Source organism: Hippopotamus amphibius, chromosome 10 (assembly GCF_030028045.1).
Source record: "Hippopotamus amphibius kiboko isolate mHipAmp2 chromosome 10, mHipAmp2.hap2, whole genome shotgun sequence".
Lineage (NCBI taxonomy): Eukaryota > Metazoa > Chordata > Mammalia > Artiodactyla > Hippopotamidae > Hippopotamus > Hippopotamus amphibius.
The window spans coordinates 71,757,214-71,780,201 of NC_080195.1; the positions used below are offsets into that span (position 1 = coordinate 71,757,214).

Below are 22,988 nucleotides of genomic sequence, written 5' to 3' on the forward strand. Positions count from 1 at the left end.
CAGCTATAAAAGGGGACATCGACAGGAACACAATAATAGTGGGAGACTTGAACACCCCACTTACAGCAATGGACAGATCATCCAAACAGAAAATAAATAAAGACACACAAGCTTTAAATGACACATTAGACCATCTCGACTTAATTGATATTTATAGGACATTCCATCCAAAAATGACAGAATACACATTCTTCTCAAGTGCACACGGAACATTCTCCAGGATAGATCACATCTTGGGTCACAAATCAAACCTCAGCAAATTCAAGAAAATTGAAATCATATCAAGCATCTTCTCAGACCACAACGCCATGAGACTAGATATCAATTACAGGAAAAAAACTGCAAAAAAGACAAACATATGGAGGCTAAACAATTCACTCTTAAACAACCAAGGAATCACTAAAGAAATCAAAGAGGAAATCAAAAAATATCTAGAAACAAATGACAATGAAAACACAACAACCCAAAACCTATGGGATGCAGCAAAAGCAGTTCTAAGGGGGAAGTTTATAGCAATACAGTCCTACCTTAAGAAACAAGAAAATGATCGAATAAACAACCTAACCTTACACCTAAAACAACTAGAGAAAGAAGAACAAAGAAACCCTAAAGTGAGCAGAAGGAAAGAAATCATGAAGATCAGAGCAGAAATAAATGAAAAAGAAAGGAAAGAAACCATAAGAAAAATAAATGAAACTAAAAGCTGGTTCTTTGAGAAGATTAACAAAATTGATAAACCATTAGCCAGACTCATCAAGAAAAAAAGGGAGAAGATGCAAATCAACAGAATTAGAAATGAAAAAGGAGAAGTCACAACGGACACCACAGAAATACAAAAGATCATGAGAGACTACTACAAGCAACTATATGCCAATCAATTGGATAACCTGGAAGAAATGGATACATTCTTAGAAAAATACAATCTTCCAAGACTGAACCAGGAAGAAATAGAAACCATGAACAGACCAATCACAAGTACGGAAATTGAGGCAGTGATTAAAAATCTCCCAACACACAAAAGCCCAGGACCAGATGGGTTCACGGGCGAATTCTATCAAACATTTCGAGAAGAGTTAACACCTATCCTTCTCAAACTCTTCCAAAATATTGCAGAAGGCGGAGCACTCCCAAACTCATTCTACGAGGCTACCATCACCCTGATACCAAAACCAGGCAAAGATGTCACAAAAAAAGAAAACTATAGACCAATATCACTGATGAATATAGATGCAAAAATCCTCAACAAAATACTAGCTAACAGACTGCAACAGCACATTAAAAAAATCATCCACCATGATCAAGTAGGGTTTATCCCTGGGATGCAAGGATTCTTCAATATACGCAAATCAATCAATGTGATACATCATATCAACAAATTGAAGGATAAAAACCATATGATCATTTCAATAGATGCAGAAAAAGCTTTTGACAAAGTTCAACATCCATTTATGATAAAAGCTCTCCAGAAAATGGGCATAGAAGGAAATTACCTCAACATAATAAAAGCCGTATATGCAAAACCAAAAGCCAACATCGTTCTCAATGGGGAAAAACTGGAAGAATTCCCCCTAAAAACAGGAACAAGACAAGGGTGTCCACTCTCACCACTATTATTCAACATAGTTTTGGAAGTTTTAGCCACAGCCATCAGAGAAGAAAAAGAAATAAAAGGAATCCAAATTGGAAAAGAAGAAGTAAAATTGTCCCTCTTTGCAGATGACATGATATTATATATAGAAAACCCTAAAGACTCTACCAGAAAACTGCTAGCACTAATTGATGAGTTTATTAAAGTAGCAGGATACAAAATTAATGCCCAGAAATCTCTTGCATTCCTATACACTAACAACGGAAGAGCAGAAAGAGAAATTAAGGAAACTCTCCCATTCACCATTGCAACAAAAAGAATAAAATACCTAGGGATAAACCTGCCTAAGGAGGCAAAAGATCTGTATGCAGAAAACTTTAAGACATTGATGAAAGAAATCAAAGACACAAACAGATGGAGGGACATACCATGTTCCTGGATTGGAAGAATCAACATCGTGAAAATGTCTGTACTACCCAAAGCAATTTACAGATTCAGTGCAATCCCGATCAAATTACCAATGGCATTTTTCACAGAACTAGAGCAAGAAATCTTACGATTTGTATGGAAACGCAAAAGACCCCGAATAGCCAAAGCAATCTTGAGAAGGAAAAATGGAGTTGGTGGAATCAGGCTTCCTGACTTCAAACTATACTACAAGGCCATAGTGATGAAGACAGTATGGTACTGGCACAAAAACAGAAAGGAATATCAATGGAATAGAATAGAGAACTCAGAGGTAAGCCCAAACACATATGGGCACCTTATCTTTGACAAAGGAGGCAAGAATATACAATGGAAAAAAGACAGCCTCTTCCATAAGTGGTGCTGGGAGAACTGGGCAGCAACATGCAAAAGAATGAAATTAGAACACTTCCTAACACCATACACAAAAGTAAACTCCAAATCGATTAAAGACCTACATGTAAGGCCAGACACTATCAAACTCCTAGAGGAAAACATAGGCAGAACACTATATGACATACATCAAAGCAACATCCTTTTTGACCCACCTCCTAGAATCATGGAAATAAAATCAAGAATAAACGAATGGGACCTCATGAAACTTAAAAGCTTTTGCACAGCAAAAGAAACCATAAACAAGACTAAAAGGCAACCCTCAGAGTGGGAAAAAATAATTGCCTATGAAACAACGGACAAAGGATTAACCTCCAAAATATACAAGCAGCTCATGCAGCTTAATACCAAAAAAGCAAATAACCCAATCCACAAATGGGCAGAAGACCTAAATAGACATTTCTCCAAAGAAGACATACAGATGGCCAACAAACACATGAAAAGATGCTCAACATCACTCATCATCAGAGAAATGCAAGTCAAAGCCACAATGAGGTATCACCTCACACCAATCAGAATGGCCATCATCACAAAGTCTGGAAACCACAAATGTTGGAGAGGGTGTGGAGAAAAAGGAACTCTCCTGCACTGTTGGTGGGACTGTAAATTGGTACAGCCACTATGGAAAACAATTTGGAGGTTCCTTAAAAAACTACAAATAGAACTACCATATGATCCAGTCATCCCACTCCTGGGCATATACCCAAAGAAAACCATAATCCCCAAAGAAACTTGTACCATAATGTTTATTGCAGCACTCTTTACAATAGCCAGGACATAGAAGCAACCTAAATGCCCATCAACAAATGAATGGATACAGAAGATGTGGCATATATATACAATGGAATATTACTCAGCTATAAAAAGGGATGAGATGGAGCTATATGTAATGAGGTGGATAGAACTACAATCTGTCATACAGAGTGAAGTAAGTCAGAAAGAGAAGGACAAATATTGTATGCTAACTCACATATACGGAATCTAAAAATGGTACTGTTGAACTCAGTGACAAGAACAAGGATGCAGATACAGAGAATGGACTGGAGAACTCGAGAAAGCAGAAAGCATCCACATTTGGTGACAGCTCAACTTTTTCTTATTGAACAAATGTGTCAAGTTTTGAGCAGAAGACTGCAGCTGTGAAACATCTGAAACTTTGAAAAATTATTGGGCTGTGAATGGAACACCATGGAGAATTTCCAAGGTATACTCACATGGTGTTGCCCAAGTATGCTTTGTGACAGGAAATAAAATATTGAGAATTCTTCAGTCCAATGGACTTGCTTCTGATCTTTCTGAGGATCTCTACCATTTAATTAAGAAAACTGCTGCTGTTCAAAAGCATCTTGAGAAAAACAGAAAGAATAAGAATGTTAAACTTTGTCTAATTCTGAATAAGAGCCATATTCACTGGTTGGCTTGATGTTATGAGACTAAATGAGTTCTCCTGCTCAACTCTAAATACAAGTCATCTGCAGCCTCTGCCTTGTTTCCATAAATATGCCTATGTACTCAAGCAATAAATCATTGTTTAACCAACTAAAAAAAATTATTGAAATGGAATATGATTTAATCATTTTTCTGTTTATGAAGAATAACCTGTCAGGTATGGTTAGGACACATGAGCATCTGTAGGATTTAGGAGATAAGTAAACTACACAAAGGTGGATATTTTTTAGGGTAAGGGCCTCAGTGCTATCATTAGGAAAGTGTATGGAATTTCAGTGTTGAGGAAGGAAAGGCAGTAGACCTAAGATGTGTTACTCATTGTACTTAGAGCATGTAGTGAGATGAAAGCTAACATTGAAGGACTTTGGGGGTCACAAAACATCCAAAATATTGTTCATTTTCATATCTCTCCAAGCCATCTGCTAGGCACTATGACACCATATAATATTAACATTATTTGAACTTTGTAATATGCATCTGAAACCAACGTGTAAACAATATATTCCAAAAATTATGTATGTCTATACACCTATATCTATATATTACTAATTTCTTTATCTTCCTAGCTTCATTTTTTAAAAATCTAGCAAGATTGACCATTTCCTTCCTATTCTATCATTTTTCTTCTCTGCATCATCCCAATTGTTCTGAAGTCTTATCTCCTAGCTTTCTGAATTAGTGAAGCTTTTAAGGTTATCCTACAATATACAAACACAGCTGCAAAGTACCTTTCAAGGAAACACATAAGATGAGAGACAACTCTCCTCATTACTCAAAAGACACATACTAGGCTAAGGGCATCATTTTACAATTTGGTTTGACCTTCACTGTTTTAACTCCATTCTCATTTTTTCCTCATTGCTTTCCTAATTTATATTTCTTTCTCTCTGTGATATGAGTATTGAATCCCCACAAGAAGTGAAATGCATCATGTCCTAAATAGAGTGGAATGGAAGACCTTTTGATAGCTAGCAGAATTCCAGGGATTTGCCTCTGTTCACTCAAACACAAACCTGCTTCCACTGTGGAGTTAAATGTGATACGAGTTTCCAGGCTGCACAGCTGTATTCCTATCAAAGACAACATAATTGAATCCTGTTCAGAGGAACTACACTACTTCAGCGCTTAATGATTTTATAAAGCTACACTGAAGAACATTCAAGCTTTTAAAATGTTTTAATTTGTGTTCTGCTTCAGTTATTCTAGCATGATATAAATACTTATTTAAAATTCTTTGTATTTTTTGAACAACATATACAAATATTTTAAGGAGTATATTTGTACTAACACCTTAAGTCATAACACCTTAAAATACTATGGCAATTGTAACTGCAAGAAGCTTGGAACACTAAGCGAAACAGAGACATCTAATCTTTACAACTACGTGACTTTTAATAAAAAGGCAGCAGATAACAGTATGAGATCTAAACATGTCTCTTTAACACTTTTGTCAGTGAATGTATGACTTTCTTATTTCTCAAGCTGTAGATAATTGGATTTAACAAAGGGATTATGATAGTGTAAAATAGAGAGTCCATCATATCTTGATCATCTGCTTGTGCAGATCCAGCGCGCACATACCTAAAGAGGAGAGGCCCATAGTATAAAGAGACAGATAGAAGGTGGGCCCCACATGTGGAGAAGGCTTTCCTTATGCCTTGTACACATTTCTTTTTTAAGATTGTAAACAGAACAAGTGCATAAGAGATAAGAATGATAAAAATGGTGAAGACCTGTATTGACCCTGAGAAAATAAAAACCATCAGAACATTGATTGAAGGGTCAGTACAAGAAATCTTAAACAATGGCATGATGTCACAGTAAAAGTGATGTATTATGTTAGACTTACAGAAGGTTAATCTGAATAAAAATCCTATATGAATTATGGAATGAATAAGGCCACCTACAAATGATAAAACTGATAGTCCGATGCATAGCCTATTGGACATAATCACTGGATAAAATAGTGGTTTGCATATGGCCACATAGCGATCATATGCCATTGTTGCCAAGAGAAAACATTCTGTGGTTGCACTGAATGCAAAGGAAAACAATTGTGTCATGCATTCAGAGACAGATATCATCTTACTCTTGGCTAGGAAGTTCACGAGCATCTTGGGGGTCACTGTGGATGATATCCAAGCATCCACAAAGGCTAAACTCCCAAGGAATAAATACATGGGAATGTGAAGTTGGGGGTCATTACAGATAAGAGCAATTAGTCCAAGGTTTCCCACAGTGGTGATGAGGTATATCATCAAGAACATCAGGAACAGGTGAACATGCCACTCTGGATGATATGTAAGTCCTGTGAGAACAAACTCTGTCAGTGATGTTGCGTTTTTAGTATCCATATTGTTACTGGATGGCTCCTGAAATGAAATGCAGTAAATCTAAAAAGAACATTCACTCCGATTATATAAAGAGAATATTGCAATAACTAGTTGAAATAAAACCATGCACTTATCAAAATGCCCTTAATTTTATTCACTGCTATCATAACAATGAAAAATAATTTGGGGAATTGACATAAAGGAAAATGCAAGTATTTCCATTCAAAAAATGTGCAGGAAATAAAAGAGAAAAAAGGAAAGACCTTCTAAACATGAGCTAAATTCGTGAGGATACTTGTGTATGTTAGGGACATTCTGTGTCTGGGACATGGATGATGGTCTAGGGAAAAGAAGTTTGAATTATTATAAAATGAATTGAATGCCATTTGAAGGATCTTGAACTTTATTCCTCAGGCAATAGGCATGCACTGTAAAATTTTAGGAGTAGGAAGGGCATGGTAAGATATATTTTAAATTAAATATTTGGTAGTATAAAAAATACTCTGTAGAGGGGGGAAATCAGAATTAGAAATAGTAATTAGGAAGCTGATACTCCTGTCCAGTGTTTCCCAAACCAGAATACACATGAAAATTGCTTGGGTAGGGGCTTCCTAGGTGGTGCAGTGGGTAAGTATCCACCTGCCAATGCAGGGGACACGGGTTCGATCCCTGCTCCAGGAAGATCCCACATGCCGCGGAGCAACTAAGCCCATGTACCACAACTATTGAGCCTGCGCTTTAGAGCCTGTGAGTCACAACTATTGAGTCCATGTACTGCAACTACTGAAGCCCACACACCTAGAGCCCATGCTCCGCAACAAGAGAAGCCACGGCAATGAGGAGCCCATGCACCACAACGAAGAGTAACCCCCACTCACCACAACTAAAGAAAGACCTTGCACAGCAAAAAAGACCCAACATAGCCAATAAAATAAATAAAAAAATAAATTAAAAAAATTGCTTAGGGAACTTTTTGTGCAAAATATAGATTGTGAGGTATTACTGTAGATATTGATTCAGTGGGGACAAGAATGAAGTCTAATGATCCATATTTCAAAAATGCTTTCCAGTTCATTCAAATACATGAGAAGTTCTTAGTCAATGTGTACTGTGTTATTAGGATTGATGAGGAGGACAAAGAGGTCAAGATAAATCAGAAGGCAGAGTCACTAAGACTCAGGGACTTAGATGTGAAGGGGGTGGTCAGTGAAGGAGAGAGGAGACACTTAGTGAAGGGTAGATGGCCATCACAAATTGAATTTGAGAATTCAGATGCTTTGGCCACTTTTTATAGAGAGCCTCCTCTGAATATCCAAGTTGGGTAGCTTGGTAGTATGAAATTGTGAGAGCTGCTTAATATAAACAATGACTTGGGAGTATTTGGGTAGCTGAAGGCATGCCTATGAATAAACTAACCATTGGGAACTGTGCATAAGGAAAAAAGAAGGAGGGCATGAAGGAAACTTGAGGAAATGTTATTAAAGAAGTTTTGAAGTAGATGCATGTCATTTTAGATAGCTATAAAGTGATCCTCTTTTCTACTGCTTGAGTCTTGGTATCAGGAAAGGCTACCACTTACTCTAGAAATCAAAAAAGCTAGAAACTCACTTTCCCATCCCCTTCACACCTGGAGTGAGGGGACTTGATCTAGGTTTGAATAGTCAAATACACCAGCACTGAATCTGTAACATGGAGAATGGGAAACAAAGGGACAAGGAGCCAGGAATTTTGGTTACAAAGTCAGTCAAGGCAGCCATACCAAGACCCTAGGAAATGTCTCCTGCATCTGCACCAGCTGCATTGTCAGTGGGAGCTGTGGCTTCCAAAGTTCAGCAGCAGTGATAGGAGTCCCTATTGAGCAAATGTAGGGATTTGATTGTGGCTGTTGTCTCACTATATTGCTTTCTTCTATTCCTGCCCATTTTTCAGCTGATTCCTCCAGTATTCCTGGACTTTCCATGTTATAGTGACTTTCCATTCAGCAAACTAATTTTCTGTTACAAACACGTACACTGGCTCTACCCAAAGAGAAATAAGGGAGAGCTCAGAAAGATACTGAGCAGAATGATCAGAGAAGCAGAAGGGCAGCTGGAGAGTTGAGTGTTGTGGACATAAAGAGAGTGTTGTGGACACAAGGACTTTATGAAGTGTGGCACCATTGCCAGAATGAATGCTGTGGTAGAACAATGGTGAGCAGAGATCACCTACTGCGGGAAATAAGAGATTCTTAGTGTCCTTGATGAGAGTGGTTTCCATTTTGCAATAGAGTCAATGCCAGAGAATAGTGTGAAATGAGGGGGAAGCATGGTGCACAGCATGAGGGGAATGTTTTTGAGTACCCTAAGAAAAAATGGAGAACAGTTGGCATTTGTCTACTGCCAATAGACGAAAGTATTTTTTTTCCTGTAGAGCATTTAAATACAAATTTTCAGAAGAGAGGAGAGGTAGGCATCAAGAAAAGAAAGTGGGCAGGAGAAGTAGAAAGGAGAAATTTGTGTGGGTGAAAAAAAAGGAGGGAGAGAAATAGAAAAAGCAAAGCAGAGATGTGGAGAAGGAAGTGTAGGAAAGAGAAGCCAGTGAAGACAGAGGCAGCATCAGATAAGCACTGAGAAGGAAATAAGGAGAAAGTTTGCAGGTAAATGTTTGTCTTAACCCTGGTTTTCATTAGAAGTTATCAACACTGGGAATCTGTTCTTACACTTTTCTTCAAAATTCCAAGTTTCTCTTCCTAGGGAATTTGTGTGACAGATAGAATTTAATTTTAAATTTTGCCTTAGAAATGTTGGCTGTTTATAAATATACTAGCATTGCTGGAAAGTTCTTTACATAATTAAAAGTTTCTTTATATGTATTAACACAGTAATTAGAACTGACTTTCTCTAGAAATCCTGCTGGGTTTACTTGAGAACACTTTCTTCTCCACCAGTTTTTCTAGTAGAATAAAATTGAGTCAAAGACTGGGGCCCAATTCAGGTGATATAAATAATCAATGCCAATAATTCCAGTTATTAAATGTATTTCCATTTGGAATAGGCTCCCTTCCATGCAATCACAAATCACTAATAATTGAAAAATTCTCAGTCAGTATATGTGTGGGTATTTATTAAATCATAAGGCTGGAAAGAGCAGAGGAGAGACATTTTCTACATATTTCTTGCATATATGATTGATATATATTTTTTTTCAGTGAAATTATTGTCATAAGTTGGCAAAACAATAGAGAAGATAAGTGACTTACCTGAAGAGTTTAATAAAGATTGTGATTAATTAAAAAGAATGGATCTTTAATCAAAATAACTGAAAGATTTTTTATGTAGGACACATATGACCTGATATTTAAATCCAGTTTAAATTGTTTAACATTCTAGTTTAACAAAACGTATAAAGTCATTTTAGGTGTGTTAGAAAGATAATGAATTCTCATTAAGGGGAACAATTCAATCTTACAGGTGTTTTCCTTATTCAGATTTAGTCAAAAAATAAGATATACTGATATTGTATTCAGTATTTTACAGTTTCTACTGGTGGTTTTTTTTTTTTTGGTCATCTTGTAAATAAATATAAAAATTATAGATTTTACAGTGTTTTGACTATTTTATATAAAGAATAATGAATCTTATAGAATTCATTTCTCTCTTACCCATATCTCGTAAGCAATTGTGGTGATCCTTTCAAAGAGTTAGGCTTTTAAGTAGAAAATAATAAAAGAGCACTGAAATGACAGTAACATATGTAGCAAGTCCTTGCACACCCATTCATTTTGGAGGCTTTATTTCCGAAGATCTGAAAAATGTTGTTTAAATAAATTTGAACACAGTGGTTAACCAATTGCACAGCTGTTTGCTTTTGCCAGAACAGGAAGGAGTGAAGAACTAAAATTCCCTTATAGCATCCAAGGATTCCCTTTAGGACAAAACTAAGCTCTACCTCTGGGCATTATAGATTTGAACTTGTAGAAGTCCAGGTTGTCCCACAGGGCATTAATCTGTGAAATAATAAGCATCAAGTCATTGCTGGCAATTCTAGTTTTAAGTATTAAAATTGTACATTTTTTCACCACAGATGGCACTTCTGATATATTTATGCACTTTAACTTAGCTATAATTTGTGATGCTCTGAATACCTTGATTAGTGGTTTTTGTTTTTGTTTTTCCTGAGCTAATCATCATGATTTTAATTGGGCCAAAGTTCTAGATTCCCTTCAGGAACCAACCCCAAGAAAGTTGTCATGGGTCATGGTATCTCATTGTGGTCTTCATTTGCATTTCCCCAGAGACAATTATATTGAGCATGTTTTTGTGTTCTTATTTGACATATGTATATCTAGTTTAATGAAGTGTCTGTTTAAACCTCTTGCCCATTTTTAATAGTTATATATTTTCTTATTATTGAGTTTGGAGAATTCTCCATATGTCCTAGATACAAGGCTTTTATCAAATATATGGTTTACAAACTTTCTCTAGGATCTTAATTTCTTTCTCTCCCACAAGATATCACACTGGTCCACTATGCTGACTGGAACTAAAGAGCAAGAAATAGCAACTACTTTAGACTTGCTGGTAGACGTTTGCATGATAGAAGATGAGAAATAAACCCAACACATTTCAGGGCCCATTCAGCTTAGTGAAATTCTTTGGGGTTCAGTTTTGTGGGTCATGTGGAGATATGCCTTCACAGGTGATGGATAAGTTGTTGTATCTGGCACTTCCTACAACCAAGAAGGAGACATAACATCTGGTTTAGGCCACTATGGATTTTGGAGGTAACATCATCCTCATTTGGGTGTATTAAGTCAAACAATTTACCAAAGAACTAGAAAAGCTGCTAATTTTGAGTGTGGCTCAGAACAGGCAGAAGTTTTGCAAAAGGTCTAGCCTTCTGCGCAAGCTGCTTTGCCCCTGGGGCCATATGATCCAACAGAAAGAATGGTGCTTGAAGTGGTCGTGGCAGATAGGTATGCTGTGTGGAGCCTTTGGCAGGCCTCTGTAGGTCAGATAAAGTGCCGACCCTTAGGTCTGGAACAAAGCCTGGAGATCTGTTGCAGATAACTACTCTCCATGTGAGGAACAGCTGTCGGCCTGCTACTGGGCCTTATTAGAGACTGAATGCTTAACTATGGGGCATCAACTTTCCATGGCATCTGAGCTGCCTTTCATGAACTGGGTGTTGTATGATCACCAAGCCATAAAATTGGGAGTACATTGTCACACTATCATTAAATGGAAGTGGTATGTACATACTCTAGCCTGAGCGAGCCTTGAAGTCACCAGTAATCTATATCAAGACGTGTCCTAAATGTCCATGGCCCCCATGCCTGCTGTGCTGGATTCTCTATCCCACCCTGAATTATGGCCTCCTTGTTGGGTGAAGCAGGTGGTGAGCATTCTCTATAATCAGTAGACAGAGGAAGAGATTGTCTGGACCTGGTTTACCAATGGTTCTGCGAAATACATCGACACCATCTGAGCGTGGACAAGTACAGGACTCTTACCACTCTCGCTGACATCCCTGGAGGAGAGTAGTGATGGAAAATCCTCCCAGGAGACAGAACTTTGAGCAGTTCACCTGGTTGTTCACGTGCCTGGAAAGAGAAATGGCCAGATATATGATTGTATAATGATTCAAGAGCTCTAGCTAATGGTTTGGCCCAGCTCAAGGACTTTGAAGCAATAATACTGGAAAATTGTGTCCCATGTGAATGCTCCCTAAAGGATGACTTCAGCAGTGGAAGACTTTAATAATTAAGTGGATATGATGATATGCTATGGATATGGTATCCATTCTATGGATACCAGTCAACCTCTTCCTCCAACCACCCCTGTCATCACAAAATGGACTTTTGAAAAAAGGAGCCATGGTGGGAGGAATGGAAGTTGTGTATGGCATCAGCAACATGCACTTCCACTCACCATGGTCAGCGTGATTAAGGTCACCTCTGAGAGCCCTGTCTGCCAGCACAGAGACCAACACTGAGTCCCCGATATTGCAACATTCATCAAGGTGATCAGCCAGCTACCTGGGGGCATACTGATTGCATTGGACAATTTTCCATCATAGAAGGATGTTTCATTACTGTTAAAATAAACACTCTAGATAAAGATTCCCCTTCTCTGCAGGCAGTGCTTCTGCCAAAATAACCATCTGAGGACTTACAAAATTCCTTAACTGCTGTTAAATGGTATTCAACTTAGCATTTATTTGATCAAGGAATTCATTTCAAAATAATTGAAATGTGGTAATGACACTAATGTTATGGAGTTTACTTACTTATCCTATTCCCCTCCGTTCTGAAGCAGCTAATTTGAGAAAATGATAGCATGACCTTTTAGGACTCAGTACAGCACTTCCTAGAAGACAAAACCATGCTGGGTCAAGATTCTTCAGAAGGCTGTGTATTTTGTGAATCAGCATCCAGTACATAGTACTGTTTCTCCAACAGCTGAGTATCACAGGTCCAGAATCAAGGCGTGCAAATGGAAGTGACACCACTCACTATTACTCCTGGTGACTCACTGGCATAATTTTTGCTTTGTGTTCCCTGATATTATATTGTGATGGCCTAGGGGTCTTAGAGCCTGAGGGAGGAAGTCTTCCACAGCACACACAAGGATTCTCCTGAGCTGGTAGTTAAGTCTGCCACTGGGCCACTTTGGGGTCCTCATTCGTCATCAGACAGAGAAGGGAATAACTGTACTGGCTAAGGTGACTGATCTTGAGCCAAGGGAAATTGGACTACTACTTCACAGTGGGGTGAGGAAAAGTACATATGTAAAAAAGGAAGATCCCTTAGGGCATGTCTGGTAGTACTAGTTCCTGTGATTCCTTATCAATGACAAACTTCAACAATCGATGTGGGCAGGACTTATGGTTCAGACTCTTTGTGAATGAAGATTGGAATCACCACACCACGTAAAGAACAATGACTAACTATGGTGCTTGATGAAGGCAAAGGGAATATGGATGGGGTAGTACAGGGAGATAGTTATGAATACTGTTTGATCAGTAATAGAGATGACCTGAGAATTTTTTCCTTAGTTTGGTAAGAATACTGTGTGTGTGTGTGTGTGTAGAATAAATACTTTTGTTTTCTTTACACAAGTGGTCCCAGATGGTAAGATGTATTGATTAAATATCATATATTTAAACATTGATTTGACATTACAGTGTTTAAGTTACCACATATTAAGGAATAGAGTAAACATTTTGTCTCCTCCTCTGGGGATGGGGTTAGTGCTTTTTTTATTGTACATAGCATAGTTTTATCACGTTAGGTGGAATTATAACCTCGCCATTGTCTTTATTTGAAGTTTAAGTGCAGTTTAAGGAAGCATGTATGGGTTTCAAGTTGACAGTGGGTGGACTTGTGATGGTTCATATTATGTATCAACTTGATTCCACCCAGAGATGCACAAGTATCTGGTTAAATATTATTTTTGTTTATGTCTGTGAGGGTGTTTCTGGAAGAGATTAGTATGAATTACAGTTGATGGCCGTATCCTTTGTGGGTAGGCATCATTTAATCTATTGTGGGTCTGAATGTAACAAAAAAGGCAGAGGAAGATTGAATTTGCTCTCTTCCTGACTCATCAGGAACATGAATCTTATTTTGCCCTCAGTGCTCTTGGTTCTCAGTTTTTCAGACATGGACTGGAATCTATAACTTTGGCTCGTGTATTTTTTTTTAAGAACTTTTATTGAGATACAGTTACCATACAATAAACTGTATATATTTAGAGTGTACAATTTGGTATCCCAGTCTTCCAATGCATTCCCCCCAACCCTCCCTGCTTTCCCTGCTTGGTATCCATATGTTTGTTCTCTTCATCTGTGTCTCTATTTCTGACTTGCAAACCGGTTGATTTGTACCATTTTTCTATATTCTGCATATATGTTAATATACGATATTTGTTTTTCTCTTTCTGACTCACTTCACTCTGTATGACAGTCTCTAGGTCCATCCATGTCTCTAGAAATGTCCCAGTTTCATTGCTTTTTACAGCTGAGTAATATTCCATTGTATATATGTACCACATCTTCTTTATCCATTCATCTGTTGATGGACATTTAGGTTGCTTCCATGTCCTGGCTATTGTAAATAGTGCTGCAGTGAACATTGGAGTGCATGTGTCTTTTTGAATTATGATGTTCTCTGGGTGTATGCCCTGTAGTAGGATTGCTGGGTCATATGGTAACTCTATTTTTAGTTTTGCAAGGAACCTTCATACTGTTCTCCATAGTGACTGTATCAGTTTAGATTCCCACCAACACTGCAAGAGTGTTCCCTTTTCTCCACACCCTCTCCAGCATTTACTGTTTGTAGATTTTCTGATGATGCCCATTCTGACTGGGGTGAGGTGATACCTCACTGCAGTTTTGATTTGCTTTTCTCTCATAATTAGTGATGTTGTTGGCTCATGTATTTGTAAGCCTTGGAACTACCATCAGCTTTCTTGGTTTTCTACCTTGTAGATAACAGATAATGCGACTTTTCAGACTCCATAAACTTGTGAGCCAATATCTTATAACAAACGTCTTTAGATGTAGATGTAGATATAGATGTAAATAGATTTAGAGATAAATATAAACAGAAATGTGTCCTATGCGTTCTGTTACTCTGGATAATCCTGACTAACACAAACATTTACTGTACATTTAGTAAACTTCTTCATATTGAAAAGTGGTGGGAAATATCATGATATGATTGTTAGCTGTTGTACTCAAATAAGGCTGACTTAGAAGGTACCTTCTCAAACAAGGTATCATTATTATTTTATAGCCCACAGAATAACTTGTATATGAAATTTCTTTGAAATGATGGTCCATAAGTTGATCCAGACTAATAATTATTTTTTCTAATAACCATGTGTCTCCCATTAACCTTATTAATATGATGCAATGGGATTTTGATTGGCTACCATCACTGTCAGTCATGTTTCCCAAGAAAAAATTATAAGAAGGTTCATAATACTTCACCGTTTGGAAGAGACGCCCTGTGAAAATCTTCATCAAGCTTCCCAAAATAAGGAGAAGAGTGCAAAGTTGAGAGTGGAAATCTTTAGAATATTTACATAGTGCTTCTTAAGTAGGGAACAGAATAAGTGTAGAGACTCCATTTGACTGGTCTCTAATATCCTGACTTGAAATTTTTTCTTCACTAATTATTTGAAAAGTGGTTATCTAGAATGGTTCCCAACCAACAGCATTGACATTTGAATAAAAAACTCATGATAAAGCCATCAGTGTGTGTTTCCACAAGTCTTCCAGGTGATTCTGAGGGAAACTAAATTTTGAGAACCACTCTGTTAAGAGAAAAACAACAATGAAAAGATAGCATAGGCTACAGAGGTGTTTACACTTACCTAATATATATGTACTAAGGAGATTCTGCCTAGCTAGTTCACAATTCACTCTGAGGAATACTGTTCTAGATTTGAGAGTGTTTATTTTTACCTAACTCCTACGTTTGTTGATTCTTTGAACACAGCCTAGTATAATGTTGTCAGCAACCTCTCAACAGCACAAGATATTGTAAATTGATGAGAAAAAAAAAGTTTACCCATGTATACAAAGAGAGAGGAACTATGAATTCCTTTGTATCTTCTGGTTAAGAAAATTAATATACCATGATAATAAAGGGTATTTGTATTATGTTATTAGCATTTCCAAGGGATGGTTTAATCCAGTATCAGCAGTGTTCCAGACAGCTAAATAAACTTAGCATTATTGTATTATTCATTGTATCTAAATACCATTAAATAATACATATGTAATTGTTGCTGTGAAATCCATTTAGGGGTGCGGATTCGTGATCTCCAGAAGAAAAGAATTTCTCCTGGGATCAATAACAAGCCACTGCTCAGGTTTAAGTAGCAGAGTAACAGTTTATTAGGGAGAGAAAGTACAATAGCTTCTGGCACAGACACCAGAAGGGGGTGGAGAGACCCACGTTGGAGTCTTACATGTGTCTTATATACCCTAAAAATAGAGGAGTTAATCATCACCCCCACCTAGTTACCTCTTACAATAGGAATTTACAACAGCAATGGACTGATTACTAAAAACAATGTCTTTAGCCCGTGGATTAAGGATTGATCGGTCCCTGGAAGGGTCATGATATTCATCAGAATTTAAAATTTCTTCACTCAGCCCTTAGCTTACAATCAAGATTACAAAGGGGAGTTGCAAGAATCACTCTTAAAGGAAGAAGGAGTTTTAAGCTTTAAATCACCTTCTCAAGTCTTCTGCCCTTTCCCTGACCGGTCAGACCCAGGCGCTCTCCCTGAAGCTCTCATAATTTCAGGGGTTTGTTTTGGAGAATTCTGCAGAATATCTTCTAAAATGTGGGCTTTGCACATCTTTCTACATCTTTCTCCACATGCCAGTAAATGACATATATGATATGTAAAACTGAAAAAAATTGTAGCAGAAGTGAGAATGGGAACACATCAATGAAGAGGACATTTGGTGAATTTCTGGAAGGTGTAAAATAGTTGGGATTTTTCTGAAAGACACATCAGATCAGTGAAATCCATAGATTAGACGTGTTCAAGAGAAAGCTAATAGGAAGCCTAGGTTTCTGAGAGACCCTCAGTGCCTACTTCATACCCACCCAACCTAAAGAAGGACTTGACAGTTAACACACATGCTCATAGCTTGATATCAGCCTTTTTATTCAAACCAAAGGCCAATTAGGTAGATAAACCTTTATGATTATGAAACAAATACATACCATTTGCTTATATTAGCAATATAGTCTTTGGGTCATAACTATATATGTATGAACAAGCAAAAATTTAACTAAATTATAGGAAAAATCAGAACAATGGGAATATTATACAGAAACAAAAATTAATGCATTGTGGACATATGCAAATACATAGATTCCCTAGTAAAAAATAGTAAAAGCATCTGGACTGTGATCCTCTCACTCCCTTGGGGCTTGGGGATATCCCTCAAGAAACAAAAAGAATGCAAATGATCTATTCTAATCTTGTGACCTGCACCTCCATAAATATGTCATAATGATATTTGCTGTAAATATTTATATGGTTTGTATCTTTGATCCAAATATCTAACAAAAGAGTTTCACCCAGATATTTTGTCATACTCTTTCCCAGGAATAAATCTTCCTGCTAGGAAGGAGAAGATTAATTTGCTTTGGATGTGTTATACTTGTTTTTGTTTTGAGAAAAACATATGAAGGTGAATTGGCATAGAGTAGCCATTCCAGACCCATTAATCTTGCTGAGCTCATTACAAGACTGAAAACAAGTGACCCACTCATACTTCATTTGAAGTATTTGTGCTGTCAGAATCATTTCAATTTTACATATATTTCATTAATGGTTATTTAGTACCTCATATGTGTAAGCAGCTATACTAAACACCACAAAAGATAGAAATGAGTGACACTTCTAAAGTGTAAACTCAAAAAGCTTATAGTATAAAAATAAGTATTATACAATGTCATCTGTGGCCTAAAAGAATAAACAAGCTACTAATTGTTTCAAATGAGGGAACATTTCTATTCTCTTTGAGGTAATCTGGAAATGCCTCACAGAAGCTATAACCTTTAAGATAGACCTTGAAGAAAGGAACATTACAATTGTAAGTGAAGATAGGTGTGCCTGGAAGGAGCATTCTCAGTGGAGAGACCTGTATGAACAAAAGCATGTACCTGTGAGGAAAGTTTATTGGAGGCTTTCAGTAATTTGTTTATGTATAACATAAGGTCCATAGTAAAATTGTGGAAGAGGAGATTTCAGAGTTAAAACAAGACTTTATTGAGAAAGATCTCAAAAAATGCCAATGTGAACAAATGTAAGGAAATATATATAGATACATATGTGTATCTATATATATAAAATAGTAATCAGATTATATAGTAATCTGTACATAGTTGTGAAGAAATAAACATATCCATGTGCATAAAGTGAGTTCTAAATATGTATAGCATATATACATATAAGCTCATAGTGATGACAATTCATGAAAATTATTGAAAAGGGATATTATTTACTCAGAGTTCTGTTTATAAATAATAACTTGAGAGCAATATTTGGGAAGTAAGAGAGTACCAACAGGATGTAGGGTAAGCGACAAGACTATTGCAAATTATAGATGTCAATAGTTCTAGCGTGAGGGCCACAGTGATGTCAGTAGCAATGTGTATAGAATCAGTGGTGAGCTTGGAAGCTCAGAGATGGACCTGAAGACGAATCACTTGTTATTTTTAGAGTTTGGAGTGTAACAAAAACTAACATTTAAGGACTTTCGGGGGATAAAACATGCAAACTCTTGCTCATTTTCATGTCTTTGCCAGTTACTCACTGGATATGCTGATATATCATTGTCACGTTATTTGAACTTCGGCAATATGCATTTTAAGCCTCTTGGTCTCATCAACACATTCTAATAATCTATACATATTACTTCTTTTCTTCTGATCAGTTTCATTATTTTAAAATTGTAGGAAGGTTGAAACCATTTTCTTCCTACTCTGCCACTTCTCTTTTCTTTGCCCATCCCAGTTAAATCTACAGTTTCATCCCTTAACTTTGTAATTTAGTTAAGCTTTTCAGATTACCATAACAACATACAAATTCAACTGGACACCACCTTTCAAGACATCATAGACACTGAGAAGCATCTTCACCCTTCTAGTTAACTCATAGACACACACTTGGGCGATGACCACCCTGGTACAGTTTGGCCTGATTTACCCTGCTTTAACTCCTTTCTCACATTTTTTAATTGCCTTCCCATTTCTGTTAATTTCTCTGTGTGGTATGAGAGTTGAAACCCAACAAAAAGTGAAATTCACGATATCCTAGATAGAGTGGAATGAAAGATCTTTTGATGGCTAGCAGAATTCCTGGAATTTCCCTCTGTTCATTCAGATACAAACCCGCCTCCACAGTGGAGTTAAATGTGATATAAGTCTCCAGGCTGCACAGCTCTATTGTTATCAAAGATGTCATATTCAAATTCTTTTCAGAGTGAATACACTATTACAGTGTTTAATGTATTTGTGAAGCCACTTTCAGAACATATGTGTATGCAATCAGACAATCAAAGAGAAGACCAACAAAAATTCAAAACCAAAAAAAAAAAATAAAACCAAAATGAAAGAAAACACACACACACACAAACAGAAATCCAGGGAAATTTTGAAAGCTAGGATCAAATATAACAAAGAGCAAGAGTACAACCAGACAGACTGATGATTCCAAAACAAAATCAGACAATTATAATTAGAACTAAGATAAAGACAAAACCTAATAATAAAAACCAAATCAGTGTGTCATCTGGAGAATAAAGCAAGGAAACAGAGCAGGCCAAAAATATTGATTATAAGTATATTATGGTAAGAGAAACTAAAAAAGGATAGAAGACAGGGCAGCAGAAGAGCATAGTGTGACTGGAAATATGAAAAGAAAAAGAAAAAAATAGAAATGTATAAAAGATAGAGAGGAAAAGAAGGTCAGGGAGATACAGTCAGCACTACAAAAAACTTATCTAGAAATAGAAATATATGAAAAGCCTAAAAATAAAAATAGAAGAAAAATAGAGTAAAAAAACATGTTATAAAACATGTAGATCCCTTAGCACTAAGATCGTAATGAATTTAAAAAAAAGAGCTAGAACTGACCCCAGAATGGACCAGATCAATAGAATTAATATTTCTGTTTCCTTGAGATCTTAGCTGTAAGCGTCCTTCTACTCACCTTGGGCTTTTTGTGTTACTCTGCGACCAGCAGAGCTTCCTTTATTTTTCATCTGTAAGCACCCATGTGTGGGGAGAGAGGATACCATAGTGGCTCCTTCCCCTGAGAGTGAGTAAGCAGTAGCTTCTGCCTGGGTCGTGGAAGCCCGGGTAGCAGTGGCAGTGCCCACTGCAGAGGGATGCTGGCAGCTCAGGTGGAAAGAGAGACCACAACTGCAGCTCTTCCCGCCTGTGTATGATTCTGCAGTAGTGCCCTGCCTGGGTCATGTGAGCCCAGGCAGCAGTGCTGGTGCCGGTTGCAGAGGGACACTGGTGGCTCAGGTGTAAACAGAATGTTTCCAGAGCTGGACCACTCCGCAGACTTCTGACTCTCGGCTGCAGGCACTCTAGGCCAGCCCTGGCTGGGGGCCTTTGTTATCCCTCACTGCCTCAGGCCCAGAGGTGTCCTTCCTTTGTCCCTCACAGGTGCCAAGAGAGAGACTACACGCCTGGCTCCTCTCCCCTGCTTTGAGTCAGCAGTAGCGAGCTGCTACCATGGCAGCCCAGCTTTCTGTGGTAGGCATTCTCCACTGTGGATTTCTTCCCTCCTGTCCCCTTAGTCCATCTCCCCACTGCCAACAGTGTTTCTCACACTGAACCAGTTCTCCAGTTCCCACGGTCCAGCTCCCAGACACCCTGTTCAGCTGTGAACACTTGTCTCAGTCTGGACACGCTGAGCTGTGGTGTGGTCCCTCCGTGTGCTTCTCCTTCTTTCCCGTCTGCCACAGATCAGCTGCTTCACCCTCTTTGAACAGTCCCAAATGCCTCCCTTCTGACCCAATGAAATTCCCCATTGGAGAAGGGGTTTCGCCATCAGATAATGGATGTTTCCCAGATTTCGGCCATCTCCTCTCTGTTTCAGCTCCCCCCGCCCCAGAGTGTGGGACCCATCCCTTTCCTTTCCTCTCCTCTTTCTCCTTTTTCTTTTCCCTCTGTCCTACCCAGTTATGTCAGGATCTTTGCAGTCCTATCTGGTGTCTGAGGTCTTCTGCTGGTGTTCAGCTGGTTTCCTCTGGGAATTATTGCATCTTTTGATGTGTTCCTGATGCATCTGTGGAGAGGGATGCATTCCATGTCCTTCTACTTTGCCACGATCTTTCTCCCCTCTCTCTCTGCCTGACTTACTTCACTTAATATCTGTATCTGTTAATCCCAAATTCCAAATGTATCACTCACCACCTTTCCCTTGGTAACCATAAGTTTCTTTTCTATGTCTGTGAGTTTATTTCTGTTTTGTAAATAAGTTCATTTGTATCATTTTTTTTAGGTTCTACATATAAGTGATATCATATGATATTTGTCTGTCTGACTTATTTTAGTTAGTGTGATAATATCTCGGTCCATCCATGTTGCTGCAAATGGCAATATTTCATTGTTTTTATGGATAAGTGATATTCCATTGTTTATGTGTACCACATCTTCTTAAGCCAGTTGGACATTAGGGTTGTTTCAATGTTTGGCTGTGGTAAATAGTGCTGCTATGAACATTGGGGTGCATGTGTCTTTTCAAATTAGTGTTTTCCGTTTTTTCATACATAAACCCAGGAGTGGGATAATTGGATCACATGGCAACTCTATTTTTAGTTTTATAAGGAACCTCCATACTGTCTTCCTTAGCGGCTGTACCAATTTACATCCCACCAACAGTGTAAGAGGTTTCTCTTCTCTCCTCTGTTATATTTTGATGCAAGAAGCAGAAACCACTACCGAAATGTTAGGAAAAATAAAGGAATTTGGTGCTTTAAAAGATCTTTAGGCTTTATTTTCAAGGTCACAGCTCTATTGCTATATCAAGAGGTCAGAAGACTGCTGCTAGCACTGCTATCACTGGTACTGCAGCCCCAGCTTCCCACTCCCATGAAGCTGATTACTAGGCTTTGGAACATAGCAGGTATCTGCTGCCGTACTCATGTCACCTTTAGCCTGCTTATTCACTTGCCGTGGGAGAGAAAATGGCATCTGCCATGTATTGCTTTCCAACTGTTATATGAGTTTGTCAAATTGAAAGAATCTAATCTATCTATCTATCTATATGTGTGTGTGTGTATTGCTACTTAGCAGTGAGTCTTTATAATGAAATTTGTTAGTTTTGCAACAATTCAACCTTAGGGAAGAAGAAAGAAAGCAAAGAAAGGGAAAGGAGGGGAAGAGAAGAGAAGGGAGAAAGGAGAAACACAACTGTATAAGAACTTTACTGTTAAATTGTTCATGAAAGGAAGAGTCAATCATTGTGGCAAACTTCATTGTAGTCTTTTAATTAATGTATTTATTTTTAGGCTGTGTTGGGTCTTTGTTGCTGCATGCGGTCTTTCTCCAGCTGTGGCGAGTGGAGGCTACTCTTCATTGTGGTGCAAGGGCTTCTTACTGAGGTGGCTTCTCTTGTTGTGGGGCACAGGCTCTAGGGGAGCAGGTTTCAGTAGTTGTGGCACACAGGCTTGGTTGCTCCACGGCATGTGAGATCTTCCCAAACCAGGAACCGAACCCACATTCCCTGCATTGGCTGGTGGATTCTTGACCACTGAGCCACCAGGGAAGTCCCTGTTGTCTTCTTTTAAGATGGGGCCACAACCACCCCAACCGTCACCAACCATCACCCTGATCAGTTAGCAGCCATCAACCAGCAACCCTCCACCAGCAAAACGATTATGACTTTCTGAAGGCTCAGAGGATGGTCAACACTTTTTTGTATAAAGCATTATTTAATTTGGAAAAAAAAAAGAACTTTACTCTTGTGTTTTAGAACATTGATCTCTAGTAAAAAGTTAGTTCTTTTGGGAGGTACAAATCATTTGACTTTGGTCAGTAATTCTTTCTTTGGTGAGGATAATGAGTTTGCAATTCTTTCTTGAGAAAGAAGTGGCATAACAAACTTAAAAGGCCCTTACATGCCTTAAAATGTCTCCAATTTAATTTATTCCACAAATAGAGTGGACAGCAATGAGATATTTCAAACAGACCAAAAAGCACACATAAGTAACATATCCAACTCAATAAT

At 37.9% G+C, this 22,988-nt stretch overlaps 2 protein-coding genes across 2 annotated transcripts in view; one reads left to right on the forward strand and one right to left on the reverse strand.

The window, feature by feature from the left end:
• Positions 1-22,988, forward strand: part of GABRR3 (gamma-aminobutyric acid type A receptor subunit rho3) — a 725,962-nt gene that overhangs the window by 336,370 nt on the left and 366,604 nt on the right. The window lies entirely within an intron of this gene.
• LOC130830383 (olfactory receptor 5H2-like) lies at positions 5,320-6,345 on the reverse strand. The gene has a single exon (XM_057697591.1). It carries the CDS (start codon positions 6,247-6,249, stop codon positions 5,320-5,322), a length of 930 nt encoding a protein of 309 aa, XP_057553574.1. The 5' UTR covers positions 6,250-6,345.

Excerpts from the sequence above, each read along its gene's own strand:
- LOC130830383 (XM_057697591.1), bottom strand. The coding sequence starts at position 6,249 with ATGGATACTAAAAACGCAACATCACTGACAGAGTTTGTTCTCACAGGA.